At 42.0% G+C, this 20,495-nt stretch overlaps 1 protein-coding gene across 2 annotated transcripts in view; it reads left to right on the top strand.

The window, feature by feature from the left end:
* Positions 1 to 666: 666 nt before the first annotated feature.
* Positions 667 to 20,495, top strand: part of wdr91 (WD repeat domain 91) — a 25,839-nt gene continuing 6,010 nt past the window's right edge. Inside the window, exons 1-15 of one of the 2 annotated variants that reach the window (XM_069169076.1) lie at positions 667 to 813; positions 958 to 1,004; positions 3,914 to 4,064; positions 4,192 to 4,371; positions 5,981 to 6,188; positions 6,327 to 6,409; positions 8,091 to 8,200; positions 15,399 to 15,570; positions 16,157 to 16,360; positions 17,048 to 17,235; positions 17,338 to 17,392; positions 17,498 to 17,593; positions 17,908 to 18,002; positions 18,966 to 19,119; positions 19,895 to 20,003. In XM_069169076.1, coding sequence (XP_069025177.1) covers positions 3,942 to 4,064; positions 4,192 to 4,371; positions 5,981 to 6,188; positions 6,327 to 6,409; positions 8,091 to 8,200; positions 15,399 to 15,570; positions 16,157 to 16,360; positions 17,048 to 17,235; positions 17,338 to 17,392; positions 17,498 to 17,593; positions 17,908 to 18,002; positions 18,966 to 19,119; positions 19,895 to 20,003 — 1,777 coding nt within the window. In that variant the 5' untranslated portion in view covers positions 667 to 813; positions 958 to 1,004; positions 3,914 to 3,941. The remainder of the gene's footprint in view (positions 814 to 957; positions 1,005 to 3,913; positions 4,065 to 4,191; positions 4,372 to 5,980; positions 6,189 to 6,326; positions 6,410 to 8,090; positions 8,201 to 15,398; positions 15,571 to 16,156; positions 16,361 to 17,047; positions 17,236 to 17,337; positions 17,393 to 17,497; positions 17,594 to 17,907; positions 18,003 to 18,965; positions 19,120 to 19,894; positions 20,004 to 20,495) is intronic. The other variant, XM_069169075.1, reaches the window with a different exon arrangement.

The following is a 20,495-nucleotide window of genomic DNA, read 5'->3' as shown; positions in this document are numbered from 1 at the left end:
CAACCTCTGCTGTCATGTCTGTTTATGTTGTCTGAGCTGAAGTTTTACAGCAGAAATTTAAAGTATTTTGTGTTTTGAATATTTTATTAATATGCAATGTGTTCTGTTGCAAGTAAAACATTTCTCATGCTTTTCTTTTTTAGACTGCAGGCATTAAAAGTTACGTCTCGTTTAGTTTCTCTGTGGGAACACACCACACAACGTTTAAAAGTAGTGAACAACAATGATGTTACAACCCCACATCGTCCAAAAGATCAACAACAGAAAAAAAATCATTGAAGCACTTCAAAATTAGATGAATCAGAAATGAATATATGGACATAGTATTACAGAAAGAACAGGTTTTCAAATACTTTAAAAGTGTTGTTAAAAGAATGAAGCTATCGTATTTAATTATGTTGTTTTTTTTTGTTTAGCCTGCATGTGAGCTAATTTGAAGGAGTTAATATATATATATATATATATATATATATATATATATATATATATATATATATAAAAAACATGTTAGGAATTTAAAAAAATTCTCAATTGAAACCTCAACATTTGCAATAAATGCCATTTTGAAGTCTACAATAAATGTATGAACTGACCGGTAGGGGGAGCTCTCTTTCCGGCTACTTGGTGACGTCACATGGGCTCGTCACATGACTGTCAGGAGGAAAAGACAACAGGAAGAGGCTTTCTGGGCTGTTTGAAACGTTTGATCGGCCTCCCGAGATGACCGGAGGACGGCGGGCTGCTCCGGGACGTCCTGCGATCTGAAGAAGCTTCATTTCTGCTGAAGGTTTATTTTCTCGGTGATTCGCGCAGGTATGGAAACATTAAGCAATGATTTAAAAATGTATTTTATAAACACCAACTGCTCGTTAATCCGGAAGATGTAATAAAACAAATGTTTTATAATTCGTCAAATTATACAAATAAACCTGACCGTGTTTGTTGTGGACACAAAAGCAACTAAGCTTCAGTTCCTGAGAGACAACAACGCAGCACATCAGCAGGTGGGTGTTTCCTCCGTGATGTCCAGTTTCACGTTTCTTTAACGGAGTTCAGAAAGACAACACTTCTTTCACCAGGCTCGTCTCTGAAAACAACCACATCTCAGGTTAACTTTAATCCACAGGAGCTTGTTACAGAAGGAGTGCTGTCCTCTGAACATAACGAGCTCAGTTTTAGCAGCATGCTGATCTTCGATAGATGAAATGACTTTTTAACAGAGTACTGCTACGTGTACTAATATACAGAGTACTTCAGTACAATACCGCAGAATGTTTTTCTTAATGTACTCGGAGTCCTTTGATTTTTTTTCTTCCTCTGTTAAACTCCATAAAGGCCTGATTGATCTCTGCACACTTCCTTGGTCTTTTTACCCAAACCGCAGTTTCTATCCTTTTAAACTGTAAAATGGTAAAGTGTTCAAAACGTAATGAGGTTTAAATATTTCCTCCATCGCTGTATGTTCACTGTGTATTCACTGTGTATTCACTGTATGTTCACTGTGTATTTACTGTGTATTCACTGTGTATTCACTGTGTGTTCACTGTGTATTCACTGTGTATTCACTGTGTATTCACTGTATGTTCACTGTGTGTTCACTGTGTATTCACTGTGTATTCACTGTGTATTCACTGTGTGTTCACTGTGTATTCACTGTGTATTCACTGTGTTCACTGTGTATTCACTGTGTATTCACTGTGTGTTCACTGTGTATTCACTGTGTGTTCACTGTATGTTCACTGTGTATTCACTGTGTATTCACTGTGTGTTCACTGTGTGTTCACTGTGTATTCACTGTGTGTTCACTGTATTCACTGTGTGTTCACTGTGTGTTCACTGTGTATTCACTGTATATTCACTGTGTGTTCACTGTGTGTTCACTGTGTATTCACTGTGTGTTCACTGTATTCACTGTGTATTCACTGTATATTCACTGTGTATTCACTGTATGTTCACTGTGTATTCACTGTGTATTCACTGTATGTTCACTGTGTGTTCACTGTTTGTTCACTGTATGTTCACTGTGTATTCACTGTGTGTTCACTGTGTATTCACTGTGTATTCACTGTGTGTTCACTGTGTGTTCACTGTATGTTCACTGTGTATTCACTGTGTGTTCACTGTGTATTCCCTGTGTATTCACTGTGTATTCACTGTGTGTTCACTGTATGTTCACTGTATGTTCACTGTGTATTCACTGTGTGTTCACTGTGTGTTCACTGTGTGTTCACTGTATGTTCACTGTATGTTCACTGTGTATTCACTGTGTGTTCACTGTGTGTTCACTGTGTTCAGTGTTTGTTCACTGTATGTTCACTGTGTATTCACTGTGTATTCACTGTGTGTTCACTGTGTGTTCACTGTGTATTCACTGTGTGTTCACTGTGTGTTCACTGTATGTTCACTGTTTGTTCACTGTTTGTTCACTGTATGTTCACTGTGTGTTCACTGTGTATTCACTGTGTATTCACTGTGTATTCACTGTGTGTTCACTGTATGTTCACTGTATGTTCACTGTGTATTCACTGTGTGTTCACTGTGTGTTCACTGTGTGTTCACTGTATGTTCACTGTGTATTCACTGTGTGTTCACTGTGTGTTCACTGTGTTCACTGTTTGTTCACTGTATGTTCACTGTGTATTCACTGTGTGTTCACTGTGTGTTCACTGTGTGTTCACTGTATGTTCACTGTGTGTTCACTGTTTGTTCACTGTATGTTCACTGTGTATTCACTGTGTGTTCACTGTGTATTCACTGTGTATTCACTGTGTATTCACTGTGTGTTCACTGTATGTTCACTGTATGTTCACTGTGTATTCACTGAGTGTTCACTGTGTGTTCACTGTGTGTTCACTGTGTGTTCACTGTATGTTCACTGTATGTTCACTGTGTATTCACTGTGTGTTCACTGTGTGTTCACTGTGTTCACTGTTTGTTCACTGTATGTTCACTGTGTATTCACTGTGTATTCACTGTGTGTTCACTGTGTGTTCACTGTGTATTCACTGTGTGTTCACTGTGTGTTCACTGTATGTTCACTGTGTGTTCACTGTATGTTCACTGTGTGTTCACTGTGTGTTCACTGTGTATTCACTGTGTGTTCACTGTGTGTTCACTGTATGTTCACTGTGTATTCACTGTGTATTCACTGTGTGTTCACTGTGTGTTCACTGTATGTTCACTGTGTGTTCACTGTGTGTTCACTGTATGTTCACTGTATGTTCACTGTGTATTCACTGTGTGTTCACTGTGTGTTCACTGTGTATTCACTGTGTATTCACTGTGTGTTCACTGTGTGTTCACTGTGTATTCACTGTGTGTTCACTGTGTGTTCACTGTATGTTCACTGTGTGTTCACTGTATGTTCACTGTGTGTTCACTGTGTGTTCACTGTGTATTCACTGTGTGTTCACTGTGTGTTCACTGTATGTTCACTGTGTATTCACTGTGTATTCACTGTGTGTTCACTGTGTGTTCACTGTATGTTCACTGTGTGTTCACTGTGTGTTCACTGTATGTTCACTGTATGTTCACTGTGTATTCACTGTGTGTTCACTGTGTGTTCAGCAGCGACTGTTGGGGCACTAAAACCACAATAGTTTCACTACATTATTGATTATTATTTATTATTACATTATAGAGCAGAGATGTATAATGCGATGGACAGAAGCTCTGTTTAACGCTCTATAAAGTCAGTGAATGTTTATTAGTTTGACAAATATTATATTCAGGAGTATTAATAAGCAGCAATCTGCATCTCATTGAAAGGGAGCTCGTAATATAAGTAGTTGTGAACGTTTCATGATATAAATGTCAGAAACATGTCACCCCTGTGGTTCATCAATATTGTTAATGTTGTCTTTTATTTTGAAAATCTTCCTGTGGCCACATTCAATGCTGTGTTTCATTGCAGCCTGCGAGGTCAGAGGTCAGAGGTCAGCATGGGGTCTGCGGTGGAGAGAACAGATGAGCACGTGAGAGAGTACCTGATCTACCGCGGCTTCACCGGCACTCTGAAACACCTGGACGGAGAGATCAAGTCCGACAAGGAGAAAGGCTTCAGGGTACGGAAACACCGACCGGCTGGTTTCACCTCAGATGTGTTCAACGCTTTTTCTCTTCTAGCGAATGAAGGACGTCTGAGCCGTGAACGAGTTCTAAACGGGACGACTTCCTGTTTCACGTCTGCAGGTGGATAAGATCATCGATCAGCTGCAGCTGTTCGTTCTGAACTTTGACCTGTTCGGTCTGAAGGAGTACTGGCTCTACCTGGACCGGCGCCTGTTCTGTAGGCTGGAGGACGTCTACAGGTCCACGGTGAACAAGCTGAGAACCAGCCTGTACAGATACTACGTCATCAACACCATCCAGGTACAGAGTACCGTACACCGCCCGTCTGTCTGAGTACCGTACACCACCCGTCTGTCTGAGTACCGTACACCACCCGTCTGTTTCTGAATACTGTACACCACCCGTCTGTTTCTGAATACTGTACACCACCCGTCTGTCTCTGAGTACTGTACACCACCCGTCTGTCTCTGAGTACCGTACACCACCCGTCTGTTTCTAAGTACCGTACACCACCCGTCTGTTTCTAAGTACCGTACACCACCCGTCTGTCTCTGAGTACCGTACACCACCCGTCTGTTTCTGAGTACCGTACACCACCCGTCTGTCTCTGAGTACCGTACACCACCCGTCTGTTTCTGAATACCGTACACCACCCGTCTGTTTCTAAATACCGTACACCACCCGTCTGTTTCTAAGTACCGTACACCACCCGTCTGTCTCTGAGTACCATACACCACCCGTCTGTTTCTGAGTACCGTACACCACCCGTCTGTTTCTGAATACCGTACACCACCCGTCTGTTTCTAAATACCGTACACCACCCGTCTGTTTCTAAATACCGCACACCACCCGTCTGTTTCTGAGTACCGTACACCACCCATCTGTTTCTGAGTACCGTACACCACCCGTCTGTTTCTAAATACCGCACACCACCCGTCTGTTTCTGAGTACCGTACACCACCCGTCTGTTTCTGAGTACCGTACACCACCCGTCTGTCTCTGAGTACCATACACCACCCGTCTGTTTCTGAGTACCATACACCACCCGTCTGTTTCTGAGTACCGTACACCACCCGTCTGTTTCTGAATACCGTACACCACCCGTCTGTTTCTAAATACCGCACACCACCCGTCTGTTTCTAAATACCGCACACCACCCGTCTGTTTCTGAGTACCGTACACCACCCGTCTGTTTCTGAGTACCGTACACCACCCGTCTGTTTCTAAATACCGCACACCACCCGTCTGTTTCTGAGTACCGTACACCACCCGTCTGTTTCTGAGTACCGTACACCACCCGTCTGTTTCTGAGTACCGTACACCACCCGTCTGTTTCTAAGTACCGTACACCACCCGTCTGTCTCTGAGTACCATACACCACCCGTCTGTTTCTGAGTACCGTACACCACCCGTCTGTTTCTGAATACCGTACACCACCCGTCTGTTTCTAAATACCGTACACCACCCGTCTGTTTCTAAATACCGCACACCACCCGTCTGTTTCTGAGTACCGTACACCACCCGTCTGTTTCTGAGTACCGTACACCACCCGTCTGTTTCTGAGTACCGTACACCACCCGTCTGTTTCTGAGTACCGTACACCACCCGTCTGTTTCTAAATACCGCACACCACCCGTCTGTTTCTGAGTACCGTACACCACCCGTCTGTTTCTAAATACCGCACACCACCCGTCTGTTTCTGAGTACCGTACACCACCCGTCTGTTTCTGAGTACCGTACACCACCCGTCTGTTTCTGAGTACCGTACACCACCCGTCTGTTTCTGAGTACCGTACACCACCCGTCTGTTTCTGAGTACCGTACACCACCCGTCTGTTTCTGAGTACCGTACACCACCCGTCTGTTTCTGAGTACCGTACACCACCCGTCTGCTCTGTCTCCTCCCCAGAAAGGAAACTCTGAGAGGACTCAGGAGTTTTTCCAGAAGCAGGCGTTGGAGCTGCAGGGTCAGGCCGAGTGGCGCGATTGGTTCATCCTGCCGTTTATCTCCACCCCCGATCAGAACCCCGCCTTCTCGCCGTACTTCTCGCGCCAGTGGTCCGACACCTTCATGGTTTCACTGCACAACTTCCTGTCAGTCCTCTTCCAGTGTATGCATATCCTTCACCTGAAGCCACAGCCTGAAACTTTAACGCCCGGTTTGGATCCAGGTGGTGTTAATATTAGCGATGCTGTCACGTGACGCTGCTCCGCTGTCTGAACTTGCTGGTTTCCAGTCCTTAACTCTTTTCCACCGCAGCCGGTCCTGCTGAGCTTCGATGCTGAAGTCCAGAAGATGACCAGCCTGACTGAAGAGAACGAACAGCTCCGCCAGCTGGTGAGAATACACCTGTTTATTATTTAAATAGTCCTAGTTATGGAAATCATTATTTAAATAAATACCGGTGAATCACACCGATTTATTTACACGGTCACGTCATTGAAATATCCTCAGGATGAGCTTGAACAGTCCGCTCTGTATTTTACAGTGTTTTGTCAGTGGTCACTATATTCGGACCAAAAAGTCCCATCGTTCAGTTTTAAAAAGTCCTTTCGTTAACCTAGCATTGACACCATCATTGATTTTTTATTCTATTCTATTATTATTTGAATTGTCTCATCATTTAGTTTAAATACGAGGGGAAATCAGAAAGTCCAGAGACTGCTCCTGTTGCGCGTGAACAGTGTGCAGCACGGTGACGGAGCAGCAGGAAGCTGTAACCTTCATCATGAAGTGTTCCAACATCAGCGCCGTCTTCCACGTGTTTCTGGGACCGCTGCTACGTCAGCGTTGGCAATCTTCACCGTAGATTTGAGCAAAGATCTCCAATAAAATGTGTCAAAGTCAGTAAATCAGCAACGGAGATAAATAAAGCAATAAAGCAACGAGTCGAACGAATGTTCTGAGTGACACTTCAAGAGAAGCATAACGTCAACTGTCCAAGACTGAAGAAGGTCACGAGCACAACCCGGAGAATTCTTCCTTCAGGGTCCGACTGAACGGCGAGTTCAACCTGAACTGTGGAGCGACGGTACTTCTGCTCTGCAACGCGACAACACGCCTGTTCAGAGTGCGTTAAACAGAAAGCTGACCTCCACCCACCGGATGGAGCTCCCAGTTACCCCGAACATTTAACAGTTGGATGTGCGCTCCCTGCTCAGGTTTCAGGTCCGTGTTGAAATTGCAAAGGTGCACGAACCCGCGCTCACAAAACCGTGTAATTCAGCTGCTCATTTTGATCAAACAACCTAACTTGTAATATTTATGAATTCATGGAGGCGTCCGGTTCCTGCTGCATAAACATCACGGTGGTGCAACGAGCTGTCTGGAACCTTCTGATCATCATAATTGCTTTTAAAACAAGTGTCTTCATTTAAAACGTTCTATTATTCATTTCAAAATGTGAAATCATTTCACTCCATATTTTATTTTTCATAATTTGGATTCAAATATCTTTTCAATCATCAGTTTAATAAATTCCATGATTTATCTTGCAGCATGTGTCCAGAGATTAGAAGTGACCTCCATCCCATCATGACGTTAACGCTCAAATATGACCATAAAACGGCCTCCCAGCATTATTATCTTTTTATGCTATTATTCATTTCTCTTTTTTAGAAAAAAAACTATTTAAAAAGTTAGAAGCAGGTTTGTGTTTGTCTGTTCCTTGAAATGGTTTCAAAACTTTCACCACTTCGAGTACTTTTCTTCCTCTTATAACATTTGAATTGGCCTATTTAGTGGTGACTATAAGTTGTATGAAGTTGTCATTGAAATCTTACCAGGATTAGCTTCATGAGCTCCCTGTAATATCTCTATACTGTATATCAAGAAAAAGTTTAAAGTTGAAAAAGTTCCATAGTTGAGTGAAAAGTTTCATCATTATGTTGAACAGTCGCGTGCTGACGTCGATCACAGGCTGGTTTTCTTCCATGCTGATGTTTTGGGTAAAGATGTTGGCGTAGACGGACGTGTTTGCTTGTCTCTGACCTGGAGTGTCACATCTGGTCTCGTCCAGCTGTTCGCGCTGCAGACGGAGAGCCGGGACCAGAGGGAGGGGGACGAGATGGTCCACCACAGGCTGCCGGCGTACGTCCAGAACATGGACCGACTGGGAGACACTGAGCTGTGAGACACTAACATCACTGTCTTTACTGACTGCAACAAAGATGGCTGCCATTCTGTCCGTTTTCTTTTTTTTCTTTTTTAAGTCCTTTGGGTAGATTTTAAAAGCAAGTGGACAACATGATGTTTTTAAAGTTATTTACCGGCCCGGGAGGCGATGCATTTCTAACATGGTTGATTTCCTCTGACCCAAGATGGCTGCCATGCTTGACATGAAAATGAAAAGTTATTTTTCTGATGCGTTAAGCTGCATTCATATGACAGAGAAAAACAAGTGTCTTGTGCTGCGCGCTCCGTGTTGGTGGCCTCGGGATTCATCCGCTAGATACTTCAGGTGGGGCTGCACCGGCCACCATGTTTTTAGCACATGCTCACACAGTTGCTGTTTCCAAATGACAAACTTCCCTTAGTCCACTATTAAATACTGTTCTTACATCCTGATTTACTGAAGGTTTGCGTGTGTAAAATCACGTGCAAACTTCACATAACCTGCAGACATTTTTTCCATCAGATGTACTGACGACGTGCAGCGAGGATTGAGTCTTTCTAACCTGCAGTTTAACACACGTTGTCCATTCTGTGTGTTTTCCTCCAGCTTATGTAATATTGGATGTTTCTACCTGAAGGAGTTAAATACTGAGAGGAAACATGCAAATAGAACAATTTATCACCTGCAACGATATTTACTGAACCTGGAAGTAGAAACAGGAGAAGTGATTGTTGTGTATTTTAGTACAACTGTATTTAGTAGACTTCCTTGCTGATAATCTCCTATAAAGTGTTTTGTTCTTGTTATTTTTATATTTCTTAATTTCAATGGGATCAGATTTCCTTTTCCTTTTATGGTCGTTCTGTTTTTTAATATCTGGAATCACTTTAACACGCAAACCCTTGTTTAAATACAGCGATTTGCACCTGATATCAGTGACGCAATTACTCAGTAAATCACCCACAAAACAGGTGCAAAATATTTTTGGCAAACTTTTGGAAAAAACACGCAATTAAGTACCTTTATTTGAAATCTTAGTAAATCAGGCCCGGAGATGTCAGGACTCTTACCTGTGTAGTACTTGAATTTTGACAGAGTCCTGTTGTCTCAAATTACACGCTGCCGTTCTGGAAATGACCTCATCATGTGACCTCATCACCCTCCAAAATATCTGCAGATTTAATCATTTTACCCAGAAATCAGTGTGTTTTTGTGTCCTCTGTTTAAAACACTCAATAAACACACTGATTCTTCTGTTCAGGAGCAGCAGTGGAAAAATTCAGGTTCAGGAACAGCTGCAGCTTCCTTCCACATCTTTCATTTGAAAATTCTTTAGGTCACTGAGCTTCATCTGTCTGGTCTCATTAGGAGGTTAATGTGCAGCGCACCACGTAAACAGGAATGCGGCGGTCCATGGAAAAGCTACTTTCCTGCAACGACGCGTCTTTAGAACCTGTGAAAAAGCTCTTTTTAAAGCAGCGTACCAGATCAGCACCGAGAAAGACGGATGGCTGCCATCTTACATTTAAAAGCTCTTTTTCAATACTGTATCCTGATGTTTTATCACAAATCGCTGGATGATGTGAGCACTTAACCACATTAGCTTGTTGTTCAGTTTGACCTCGCTGCATTTGTTTTACTGGGGTTTTAATACTTTCATTATGAAGTCTGACTCGTCACTTTTATCAAACAGAACTCTTTGTTAGCTTCATTTAAAAAACTCGGCCGTCCTGCCGAATGAAAGACGCTGAAGTTGTTGATGAGTGAAAGATGTGATTTGAGTTCTGAAATTCATCTCTGACACCTGAGAGGGAAGTCAGAGATGTTCAATAATACTACAGAGGTTGTTGTCATTATTCATCCTCTGTAGAAACGGCAGTATCAGGAGAGTCAGGGGTGTGTGTGTGTGTGTGTGTGTGTGTGTGTGTGTGTGTGTGTGTGTGTGTGTGTGTGTGTGTGTGTGTATGTGTGTGTGTCTGTGTGTGTGTGTGTGTGTGTGTGTGTGTGTGTGTATGTGTGTGTGTGTGTGTGTGTGTCTGTCTGTCTGTGTGTGTGTGTGTGTGTGTGTGTGTCTGTCTTTCTGTCTGTCTGTGTGTGTGTGTGTGTGTGTGTGTGTGTGTGTGTATGTGTGTGTGTCTGTGTGTGTGTGTGTGTGTGTGTGTGTGTGTGTGTGTGTGTGTGTGTGTATGTGTGTGTGTGTGTGTGTGTGTCTGTCTGTCTGTGTGTGTGTGTGTGTGTGTGTGTGTGTCTGTCTTTCTGTCTGTCTGTGTGTGTGTGTGTGTGTGTGTGTGTGTGTGTGTGTGTGTGTGTCTGTCTGTATGTGTGTGTGTGTGTGTGTGTCTGTGTGTGTGTGTGTCTGTATGTGTGTGTGTGTGTGTCTGTCTTTCTGTCTGTCTGTGTGTGTGTGTGTGTGTGTGTGTGTGTGTGTGTGTGTGTGTGTCTGTCTGTATGTGTGTGTGTGTGTGTGTGTCTGTGTGTGTGTGAGTCTGTGTGAGTGTGCGTGTGTGTGTATATGGCTGTGTGAGTGTGTGTGTGTGTCTGTATGTGTGTGTGTGTGCGTTTTAATTGTGGAGTTACCTCGTATCTGTATCTTCATCCCAGAGTCACTTCTAGAAGAATTATTTCAGGCACTTTAAATCAAAGAAAAATGAGCTCTTTTGTGTTCATATAAAACATATTTATAATATATTTATAACTGATTAACAAACTTATGGCTAATGCTAAAGTATTTGTGCTGTTACAGTATTTAAACTGTATGCTGTGATGCAGTTGATGTTACCAAATAAACAATTCAGCTGATGAATTGTTGTTTCTTGTTCGCACAATCCATTTTTTTTAAATTTCCTGATTGATTTTTACATGTTGACAGAAGGCTGACCAAAAAGATTTAACATCAATAATAAGGAACATTAATATACAAAAATATCCAACATAAAAATATTAGAGTTACTGGTAAAGCTGTTCACAGAAAAAGTAAAAAAAAAATACAAATGAAGGGACAGAAGAGTATTGACTCCTCAGGTCATTCGAGAGACTTCACAGATCCTAAATTTTGGACCCAATCTGAAACAAACCCGTCAAAAGCCGACCTGAACTTGACGTACTTAAATCTTCTAAAAAAGAGAGAACCGATTAGAGGGGAACCAACCTAAACACGTTTAATCCTCGCGTAGTTTTCTCCCACGGTGACTGTGATGTACCACGTCTGCATTAGAGCCAGACCCGACCCACCGAGACCTGGACCCGGTCCTACTGCGCTCTGAGGAAGTCCTGACAGCAAACATACGGTCCGCCAGCCGTTCCAAGTCTTTCACAAGAACGACTTGTGTGAAAACCTCAGGTTGCACAAAGGTTGTTGAGACAACAACTCTGAGATAGAATATAATCTGAATCCTGGCCAGGAAGAGCTGCAGAAGTAAAACCACGTCTCCAAAAACATTTTGAGGATGTGTAAAAGGTAAATAAAAATAAAATGCAATGATTTGCCATATTTAATACATATAAAGACAAAGACAACATAACAAATGTTGAAACTGAGAAATGTTATTGTTTTTTGGAAAATAGATGATAATTTTGAATTTGATGGCAGCAACACGTTTCAAAAAAGTTGTGACGGGTTCATGTTCACTCTGGAAACGTTTGGGAACTGAGGACACCAGTTTCTGGAGTTTTGAAAGTGAAATGTGGTCCCATTCTTGCCTGATAGAGGATTTCAACATCTCAAAACTTTGGGGTTTCCTTTGTCGTATTTTTCATTTCATGATGCTCCCGATGTTTTCAATGGGTGACACTTGCAGTTTATCAGCGGACTCTTCTACTAGAGAACCATGCTGTTGGAATACGTGCAGAATGTGGTCGGACGTTGTTCTGCTGAAATAAACAAGACCTTCCCTGAAAGAGACGTTGTCTGGATGGCAGCATATGTTGCTCCAAAACCTGAATATATCATTCAGCATTAATGCTTCCTTCCAGATGTTCAAGCTACCCATGCCATGTGCACTAATGCATCCCTGTACCATCACAGATGCTGGCTTTAGAACTGAGCTGATAACAAGCTGGATGGTCCCTCTCCTCTTTAACCTGGAGGATGCAGCGTGTTAAATGATCTCGGTCCAGAGAAGGCGGTGGTGTTTCTGGATCATGTTTCTATCTGGTTTCTTCTTTGGAGAGTTTTAACCTGCATTTGTGGACGCAGCGATGAACTATGTTCACAGACGATGGTTTTCACAAGTGTTCCTGAGCCCATGCAGTGATTTCCACTCCAGAATAGTGTTTTTAATGCAGTGCTGCCTGAGGGCCCGAAGATCACCACCATCCAATATTGGTTTCCAGCCTTGTCCCTTGTGTTCAGAGATTTCTCCAGATTATCTGAATCTTTTAATGATATTATGAACCGTAGATGATGAAATCCACTAATTCTTTGTAGTTTTACGTTGAGGAACATTATTCTTAGATTATTGGCATCTTCACTGCTGAGAAAATCTGTTTCCAGTTAATCTAATCAATTTTTTTGTTGTTGTTGACCCTGTCCCAACTTCTTTGAAACATGTTGCTGGCATCAAATTGAAAATGAGCATATCTTTTTCATAAAACGATACAAATTTTCAGTTTCAATTTGTGATATGTTACGTTTGGTCTTTTTTCAATTAAATATGGGTTTACATGATTTGCAAATAATAGCATTTTGTTTTGATTTACATTTTACACAGCGTCACAACTCTTTTGGAAACAGGTTGGTAATCTGTCAATCTCAAAACAAGTGGAGCACCAGAGGACTGATATGTTCTCTTTTTTTCTGGCTTGAGTTAAAAGTCTAGCAGACACATTTTCCACCAGTTGATGCAGTTCATTAAAACCCCTTAAAAGGCCGTTGCAGTGGTCTAGTCCTGTGTGATAATTTGCGCTTATTTGAAACTGAAAACTTGTCTATTTGATGGCAAAAGCAGAACTAGATGCCATCGTAACAGATATTTTTGGGCGAGTAGCTGTTGTGTCCAATGTGTGAGTCATAGCAGCATGACCGACACTGAACCTCAAACTAAACTGAACAAACACTGTTCGCTACGCTCTACAATAAGGTCAAGAGCAACTGTGCAACCCTGGTGATTGTACTCAACGTGGGCTCTTATGTCTGATGGAAGCAACCAACCTCAGTCCTCAATGGGATGAAGCCCTGATGAGAGCGTTTCCATGGCCACGGCAGTGGACCAACATCTGAGGAGGAATGTGCTCTGCCATTCTCACTTGTACAGAAGAAAAGAAGGATGGAAGAAGGATGGAGAATTCCTCCGTCTTGTTCAACCGATGCTTTTTGGTGACAGCCACCACCTGACAAGCCTCCAGCGTCCCGTAACCTACTTGGAACATTTAGTGGAGGCTCCATTGCGCTGTGCAAGCTTTGTTCATCTTCTACATCACAATTGGCTTGTGATGTACCTGGAAACAGTTACCGGTATATGATTTTTGACTTCACCATCTGGTACCAAGTGGAAAAGGATTGCACGTGATTTTTGGAGGCTTTGACATTCCCGTCTTTGCCCCGTTGAAATCGGGAAATTATTACTTTAACTATCAGGAGTATTTTTTCCATTGTTTTTTAATGGCAAACAATTGATGTCTGCCATAGATCCTGCTACTTGGACATCAGTACTTTCAGACGGGACACAAATGGACAGATTTCTTCCAAAGGATTCTTCCAAAACCACATTTGGTTTACAACTCTTTGAAAACTGGATAGTCCGGCATTGCTTGACTTTCTCTGTAGCAAAGCTTTCCCTCATAGGAAAAACTCAGGAGACTTTGTTCAGGTAGGTGTTTGGACCTCCTGAACTTTAACAGCTGTAGTATTTATTGAAATAGTCACAGTCTCTAATGACTTACTGTTAATTGCATAACTATCTAGTAGACGTTTGCTGTTCGATAGTCTTAATGCTAAGTATAAGTCTCATGAAGAGGCAAACTCAAAAACTATTTTCTCTCTGCTGCCCTGCGTGGAGGTAGTTGTTCAGAGAGGCACGCTGCACACTGTTTTGTTTATTTTATGTCTACTGTTCATCTCTAGTGTTTACATTACTAATAGACCTGGTGTATAACTTAATTATTAAGATAATCATGTACCCTGTTGCTTGCATATCTAAGCAGTCTTCCTTTCAGACATTTTGTTCTTTATTCATTTTGCAATGCATTGTCAACAATACTCTTTTTTCAAATTTTGACATTACAAAAATAAACATTGTTTTAAGTAGTATTCCACCACTGAGTGTTCAGATCTCTGACTGCACCAACAACATTACATTTGAAACTGTCTCAAGTCTTTAGGGAACAGTGATTAAAACGACCAGGATTAGAAATTCAAGCAAAGAACTGTAGCGCCACATAAATGGGTGAAGTTGGTGAGGGATCTCCCACAAAGTCTGATTTGGACTTGGTGCCTTCTGAGTTCAGAAATCTACCTGAACTCTAAAATGACCGGGTATCTACGTCTGCTCTCAGCATCCCAACTTTGGATATATTTCTGTATCTGGATTTATGTATTTTTTCAGCGCTTAAAGCAGTTGGAGTTTGGCCCAAGCATTTTGGATTACATTCCTTTCTAAATGAAGATGTGACCATGTGTAATAAACATACAATTCTTACAAACATGTTCAGCTTGAGCTTCTTCAAACTAGTAAGCCATGGTAGTTTTAAATGGAAGCCATCAGCTGTCTCTGACTGACTCCAGAATGCAACGATGCGATGAACTTTGTTTGGGGCCAAAGTGTCCAATGGGATCACGTCCATGGTGGGAGGTTATGGTACTTACAATTTTACTGTGGACAAGAATGATGGAAAAAAAATGTATGAATTTATACAGGTCTATTATTTACCCATTCAATCTAACCAGGACACCAGCAAGAGTTACCAAGCTGTCAGAATTGATCAGAAAGGAGAGATGTCAAAAATACAAGTGTTTTTTTTAAATTCCCCATGACATTTGGATTTTCTTTAAAAAAAAAAACACACACCGAAGAAATACATGAAATAAAACACATCCCAGCATGCAACAACATGGAGATAAACTCGTGTACAACTTTGACAAATGCTCGATCTGAACTTCGTCATCGAGCCCTGCGTGCTCTTCAGCCTCGAGTTTATTGCCGCATGGATTTAGTTTGTATTTATTCGGTACATTGTCGTTAAGCTTCTCCACTTTCGCTCTCTCTGCCTTCGTAGGGACTTGGTGTCGAGCACGCGAGCCGTGAGTGCCGCCACCACGCCTTCCAGAAACTTCTTCTCCACATTCCTACCACAGGCCAGACGCACTCCGGGGAAACCGGTTCAGGTCACTTCCGGGTCGTCGCCAGGCCAGGCAGCAGTGGGTAGAAAGGACCCACCAACCAATCAGGTGCGAGCTGCTAAAATCCTCCAAAAGTTGTCCTAATGGTTGGACTTTGTGCCAGTTGGTAATAACCAATCAGTCTGTTTTCACTTCAGTATTACCATTGTCTGTTTGGATGTATGTTTTCTTTTGTTCCAACAAAGTAGTAGTGATGAAGGAAATATGTTAATTGAAGACTTTTTTTCTGAAGGTCAACTAAGGAACCACAGCAGTTGTGTCCATTTCATCCACAGCTGTGACCATTTGTGTGGTCAGGAAGATGACTTTTAATAATCCCACCTACCGAGCTCTGGTTTGTCTAGTTGTTCTAGGAGACGGCTCAATAATTATATTGTATAATTATCACCCATTAAATGATATCAGTTCAGTTCCCTGGTTTCCAGCAGCAGATTTAAGGAGTAGGCTCGGTTTCTCTTTCAAAGAGCGATGTGATTGGATGTGTACTACTGGTTGACAGGTGTCTCGTTCTTTCACGCTATCAGGCTTCAAAACGTCCACTCAGAAACTTGTACGGGATAAACCGTTTTTTTTTTTTTCTGTTTTTGTTTTTTTATATTGATGGCTGTAATCTTCTCTGGCTTTTTTTTTTTAGCCTGCGAAGTCTAAAGAGGCAGCCCAAGCTAAAGAGGTGAAACCAGCTTCCGGCCAGTCATCGACCAGTGAACCTGCAACCTCCCAGTCCCAACAGTCGACAAACCAGTCAGCAAACCAGGCCACAAACCAGAACCCCAGAAACAGGAGATTCCAAGATCATGAGAAAGAGAGGAAGGAGCTTTTCTCCAAACCACCACCTCAGGTACCTGAACGCCACTTCACCTGTTTCATACACACCAAAACTTATGCATTTGAAATTATATTGGGAAAGCTAAGCTGATTGGCTCCTGCCTCTAGATAGTACATGTGAACACATGAACATGCCCGTTTCCCAAAATGTTGAACAAACATTTGTTTGTTGGTCAGCTACAGCTTTTTAGGAAAACTTGTCTGGGTTAACAGTAGAATAGTATAAAATATTGATGAGCTACTTGGATTTCTGTAACTATATCATGAACACCCTTAAAGTTAGAGGTCACAGTGTGAGCAGCTTTGCTTTGGTCCGTATTTTGAATTTGCATGTCAGTTCATTTGACTTTAATGTAAAAGCAGCATTTTGTAACAGTAAAAGCTTGATCACAAATTAGTTAACAAAGAAAATGTACTCATTTAGTTTGTGTGGAGTTCAACTCTCGTAAACTTTGAACCACAGATTCACGCTGTAACGGAAAGTATTGAACAAGGAGAGTCTAAAATGGAAGAAGCTGTCTTTGCTGTGTTTGAGTATAAACTGTCAGAGTCATCACAGATGTCCACATACGTTGAATTAACTCTTTTCTGTACTGTCTTGTTGTGACTAGTCAGCTTTTCTGTTTCATGAAAACGCACAAAAGAATTTTCTGGTCTGGTCAATTGAAACTTATTGGTTTGTTCTGCGTGCTGTCGTAAGACACCAGAGAGGAGAGGAGAGGCGGGGGAGGTCGAGCCTTCCTCAGAGACCTCCAACGAACCGGACTCCTCAAACAGCAAGAGCTGGGGGGCCGCAGCAGAGGGGGGAGGCCTGCCGGCGGAACAGCCTTTCATCAAACTCAGCCAGGAGGAGTACGGAGAACACCACTCCTCCATCATGCACTGCAGGTCTGCCTCCGGCCGCTCACTCTTCAGCAGAATCAGCCATAAACACAAACTTAAAAAACGAGTCTCGCTCTCTTTACTTTCGGTCGTCCTTTATGATTTCAGGGTCGACTGTTCCGGTCGCCGGGTTGCTAGTTTGGATGTAGACGGAGTCATCAAGGTGAATCATGTTTTTCCAGAGTTATATGACCATCGAACAGGAAGAGTCTCCTGTAACTAATAGAAAGTGATAATAAAGCCTTCCTCCTCGCCCCCTCTTCCTCAGGTGTGGTCCTTCAACCCCATCATGCAGACCAAAGCCACCATCATGTCCAAGTCTCCTCTCCTGTCTCTGGAGTGGGCCACCAAGCCGGACAGACTGGTAGGGACGAGACATAGGAACTGCACATGAGCAGCAGCTTTCATTCAGTTCACAGCATTTCTTATTTCCATGATTACATTTAATTATTAACACGGTACTGAACTCACTGTCCATTACAGGAATTATAAATAAATACAGTGAACCTGTGAGACGGTTTAATATTCATGAAGTCATTTTCTTGGTTTTGATCATTTAACAATGTTCACATAACACACCTTGTGTGTGTGTGTGTGTGTGTGTGTGTGTGTGTGTGTGTGTGTGTGTGTGTGTGTGTGTGTGTGTGTGTGTGTGTGTGTGTGTGTGTATGGGGTCAGTTGTTGCTAGGCAGCGGCGTTGGCACCGTGCGGCTGTACGATACAGAGGCCAAGAAGAATCTCTATGAGATGAACATCGATGAAACTTTTCCCCGGTAACCCTTTCTGTCTCCTTCAGTAACTGTCCTGTAATCTCAGAGGTCCTCTGTGTTACAAACAGGAAAACACATTTAGAAACAGTGAAGAAGGTGCATGCAGCATGGGAGGAAAACACTCAATGTCACAGTACCTTTATATGAGTATTTTCAGTATGTAAAAAATAAATACATTTTCTGGAAACCAGAAAAGCTGCTGTTTAAAAGTAAATTTGAGTGCAATATTTATTCTTGCATTTCTGGAACCGCGCACAGCTTTTGATGCACATCCGTCAGGTCCAGCTCCTGCGTTGCATTTATTTGCCACTTTTAGTCACTATTTTCTTTCAAGATCATTTTACATGCTGAATGTAAACCACATAACATATAAAAAATAAACTTTATAGTGTATATTTCATATAATATACAACAAATGGTTCAGTTTGAGGTTTCTTCCTGTTACACTGAGTTTTTCTTCCCTCTGTTGGAGGTTTTGCTCCCTTAAAGAGGAGTTTTTCCTCCTAGCTTATGTGGGAATTGTTGAGTTTCTCTATAATATTGTAAAGTTCAGCTGTAAAGACTTTAATGTGTAAAGTGCCTTAAAGTAACTTGTGTTGTGATTTGGCGCTTTATAAATGAAATGAAATCGAATTGAATTTGAGTACAGCACACACACGGTACATTTTGTGCATGAAGAGATATATTAAGTGCACAACCTTTAATTATAATGGAGTATTAAATGCAGTGTTCCTAAACCTGAAAGAGTTCTCCACCGCGTGCCAAACTCTTCCCAGCGTTGGTGCAGTTCTACCAGGGTACAGAAGCTGCCTGGGAGGAAGCGCAGCCTCAAAGGTGTAATTTGTAAAAAATTAAATCAGGGCATCCCATCCAATAGTTATCAAGACATTTTACAAAACGAATACACGACATGCTTGACTTTAACATATTGTCATTGTGAACGTCCGACTGTTCTTTGTGTTTCAGGATCTTGTCTTTAGCCTGCAGCCCCAGCGGCTCGTCGTTCGTCTGTTCAGCTGCAGCTCTCAGTCACTCTGGAAGTGTTGAGTCGGCTCCTCGACTTCCGATACCGGTGTCGGGTCAACTGCTGCTTTGGGACACCAAGACGGTGAAACAGCAGGTAGTTAACCAGCGAGTTCAGTAACAGCTCAGATAATATTACAAGGAAGAACTACAACTCCTTCTTTGTAAATTGGTGGAGTTTCCCTTTAACTCCAAATCACATTATTAGCATGTGCACTGTGAACGAACATGTCATTGTTCCGGTACCTGATATCCTCATGAGACACTGGATCCAGAAAAACCTTTAGGCATGTTGGGTTGACATCTTCAAAGAACCGTAAACTATGAGAGCAGAACTTTTCTCTGGATAAATCTTCTCATTTCACCATTAAAATGTGGTCCATAACATTTGGAAAGTCTTGAAGAGCCACATGACTGAATTACTATATTCCCATTCAAGTTGGCATCAGCAGGAAGTTGGCCATCTTGACTGCTTCATGTCTGTGGTGCACACGCTCTGCTCATTGAGCATTCATCCCGTCATGTCTCAGCAGGCAGATTTTAAAAACTCTGTTCAGTGAAATACAGAGAGATGACCTGTGATTGGCTGAGACTGTTTGGCTTGAATGAAACAAATGTTAATTTGTATAGAAAAGTCTCATAAGTTCTTTTACATATATGCTGTGAATATGCAATATGCATTTTAGCATGAAGCTTTGCACACAGCTGCTTCCAGAAAACATGCTAAACAGGACATGCTAGTATTCATGTTAGGATGCAAAGTAACTGGTGACAAATAGTGCTGATTAATGTCAGCATCTTCAGCATCATCTTCATCCCATGAGTTTCCTGCAGCTGTAAGCTGATCAGTGTTATGACTGTCCACCTCTCAGCTGCAGTTCTCTCTGGAACCGGATCCGGTCGCCATCAACTGCACCGCCTTCAACCACAACGGGAACCTGCTGGTGACCGGAGCCGCTGACGGAGTCATCAGACTGTTCGGTCAGTGGGACTCTTTACCATCCAATGATAATCAGTCAAATCTCAATATCAGGTCCAAAGCTTAGAGGAGAGATTCTGAATCTTGGCACTGATCTCCCAATTTGATTCATAAAAACATTCAAATTTGTGATGTTTCAGTTACATCACAAATACAGATAAACACATAAATACCACTGATGCACGAAGCGCTTATCAAGATTGATCATCGAAACTAAACCATTGAGCCACGTAGTTTCCTGGACTATAAAATGCACAATATAGGCTAAATTGTAAGTGCATTTCCTTGTTATAAAAACAATGACCAAAGATTATAAAGACCTACATGTGCAGAACAATAATAAACAATCTGCACACTTGCAAAGGCGCCGTCAGTTTGCATATCTTAAAAAATAAAGACGACCTAACACACAAAAAGCACACACTCATTTTAATGATGACAAACAGGGCAGAAACATAACGTCAGTTCACTAATTCAGCTGATATTCTCAAATT

Source organism: Embiotoca jacksoni, unplaced genomic scaffold (assembly GCF_022577435.1).
Source record: "Embiotoca jacksoni isolate LCO1_2020_lvr unplaced genomic scaffold, fEmbJac1.0.p SCAF_42, whole genome shotgun sequence".
Taxonomy (NCBI): domain Eukaryota; kingdom Metazoa; phylum Chordata; class Actinopteri; family Embiotocidae; genus Embiotoca; species Embiotoca jacksoni.
Note: the sequence above shows the minus strand (reverse complement) of the source record. Positions and strands in the feature narration are given on the sequence as shown.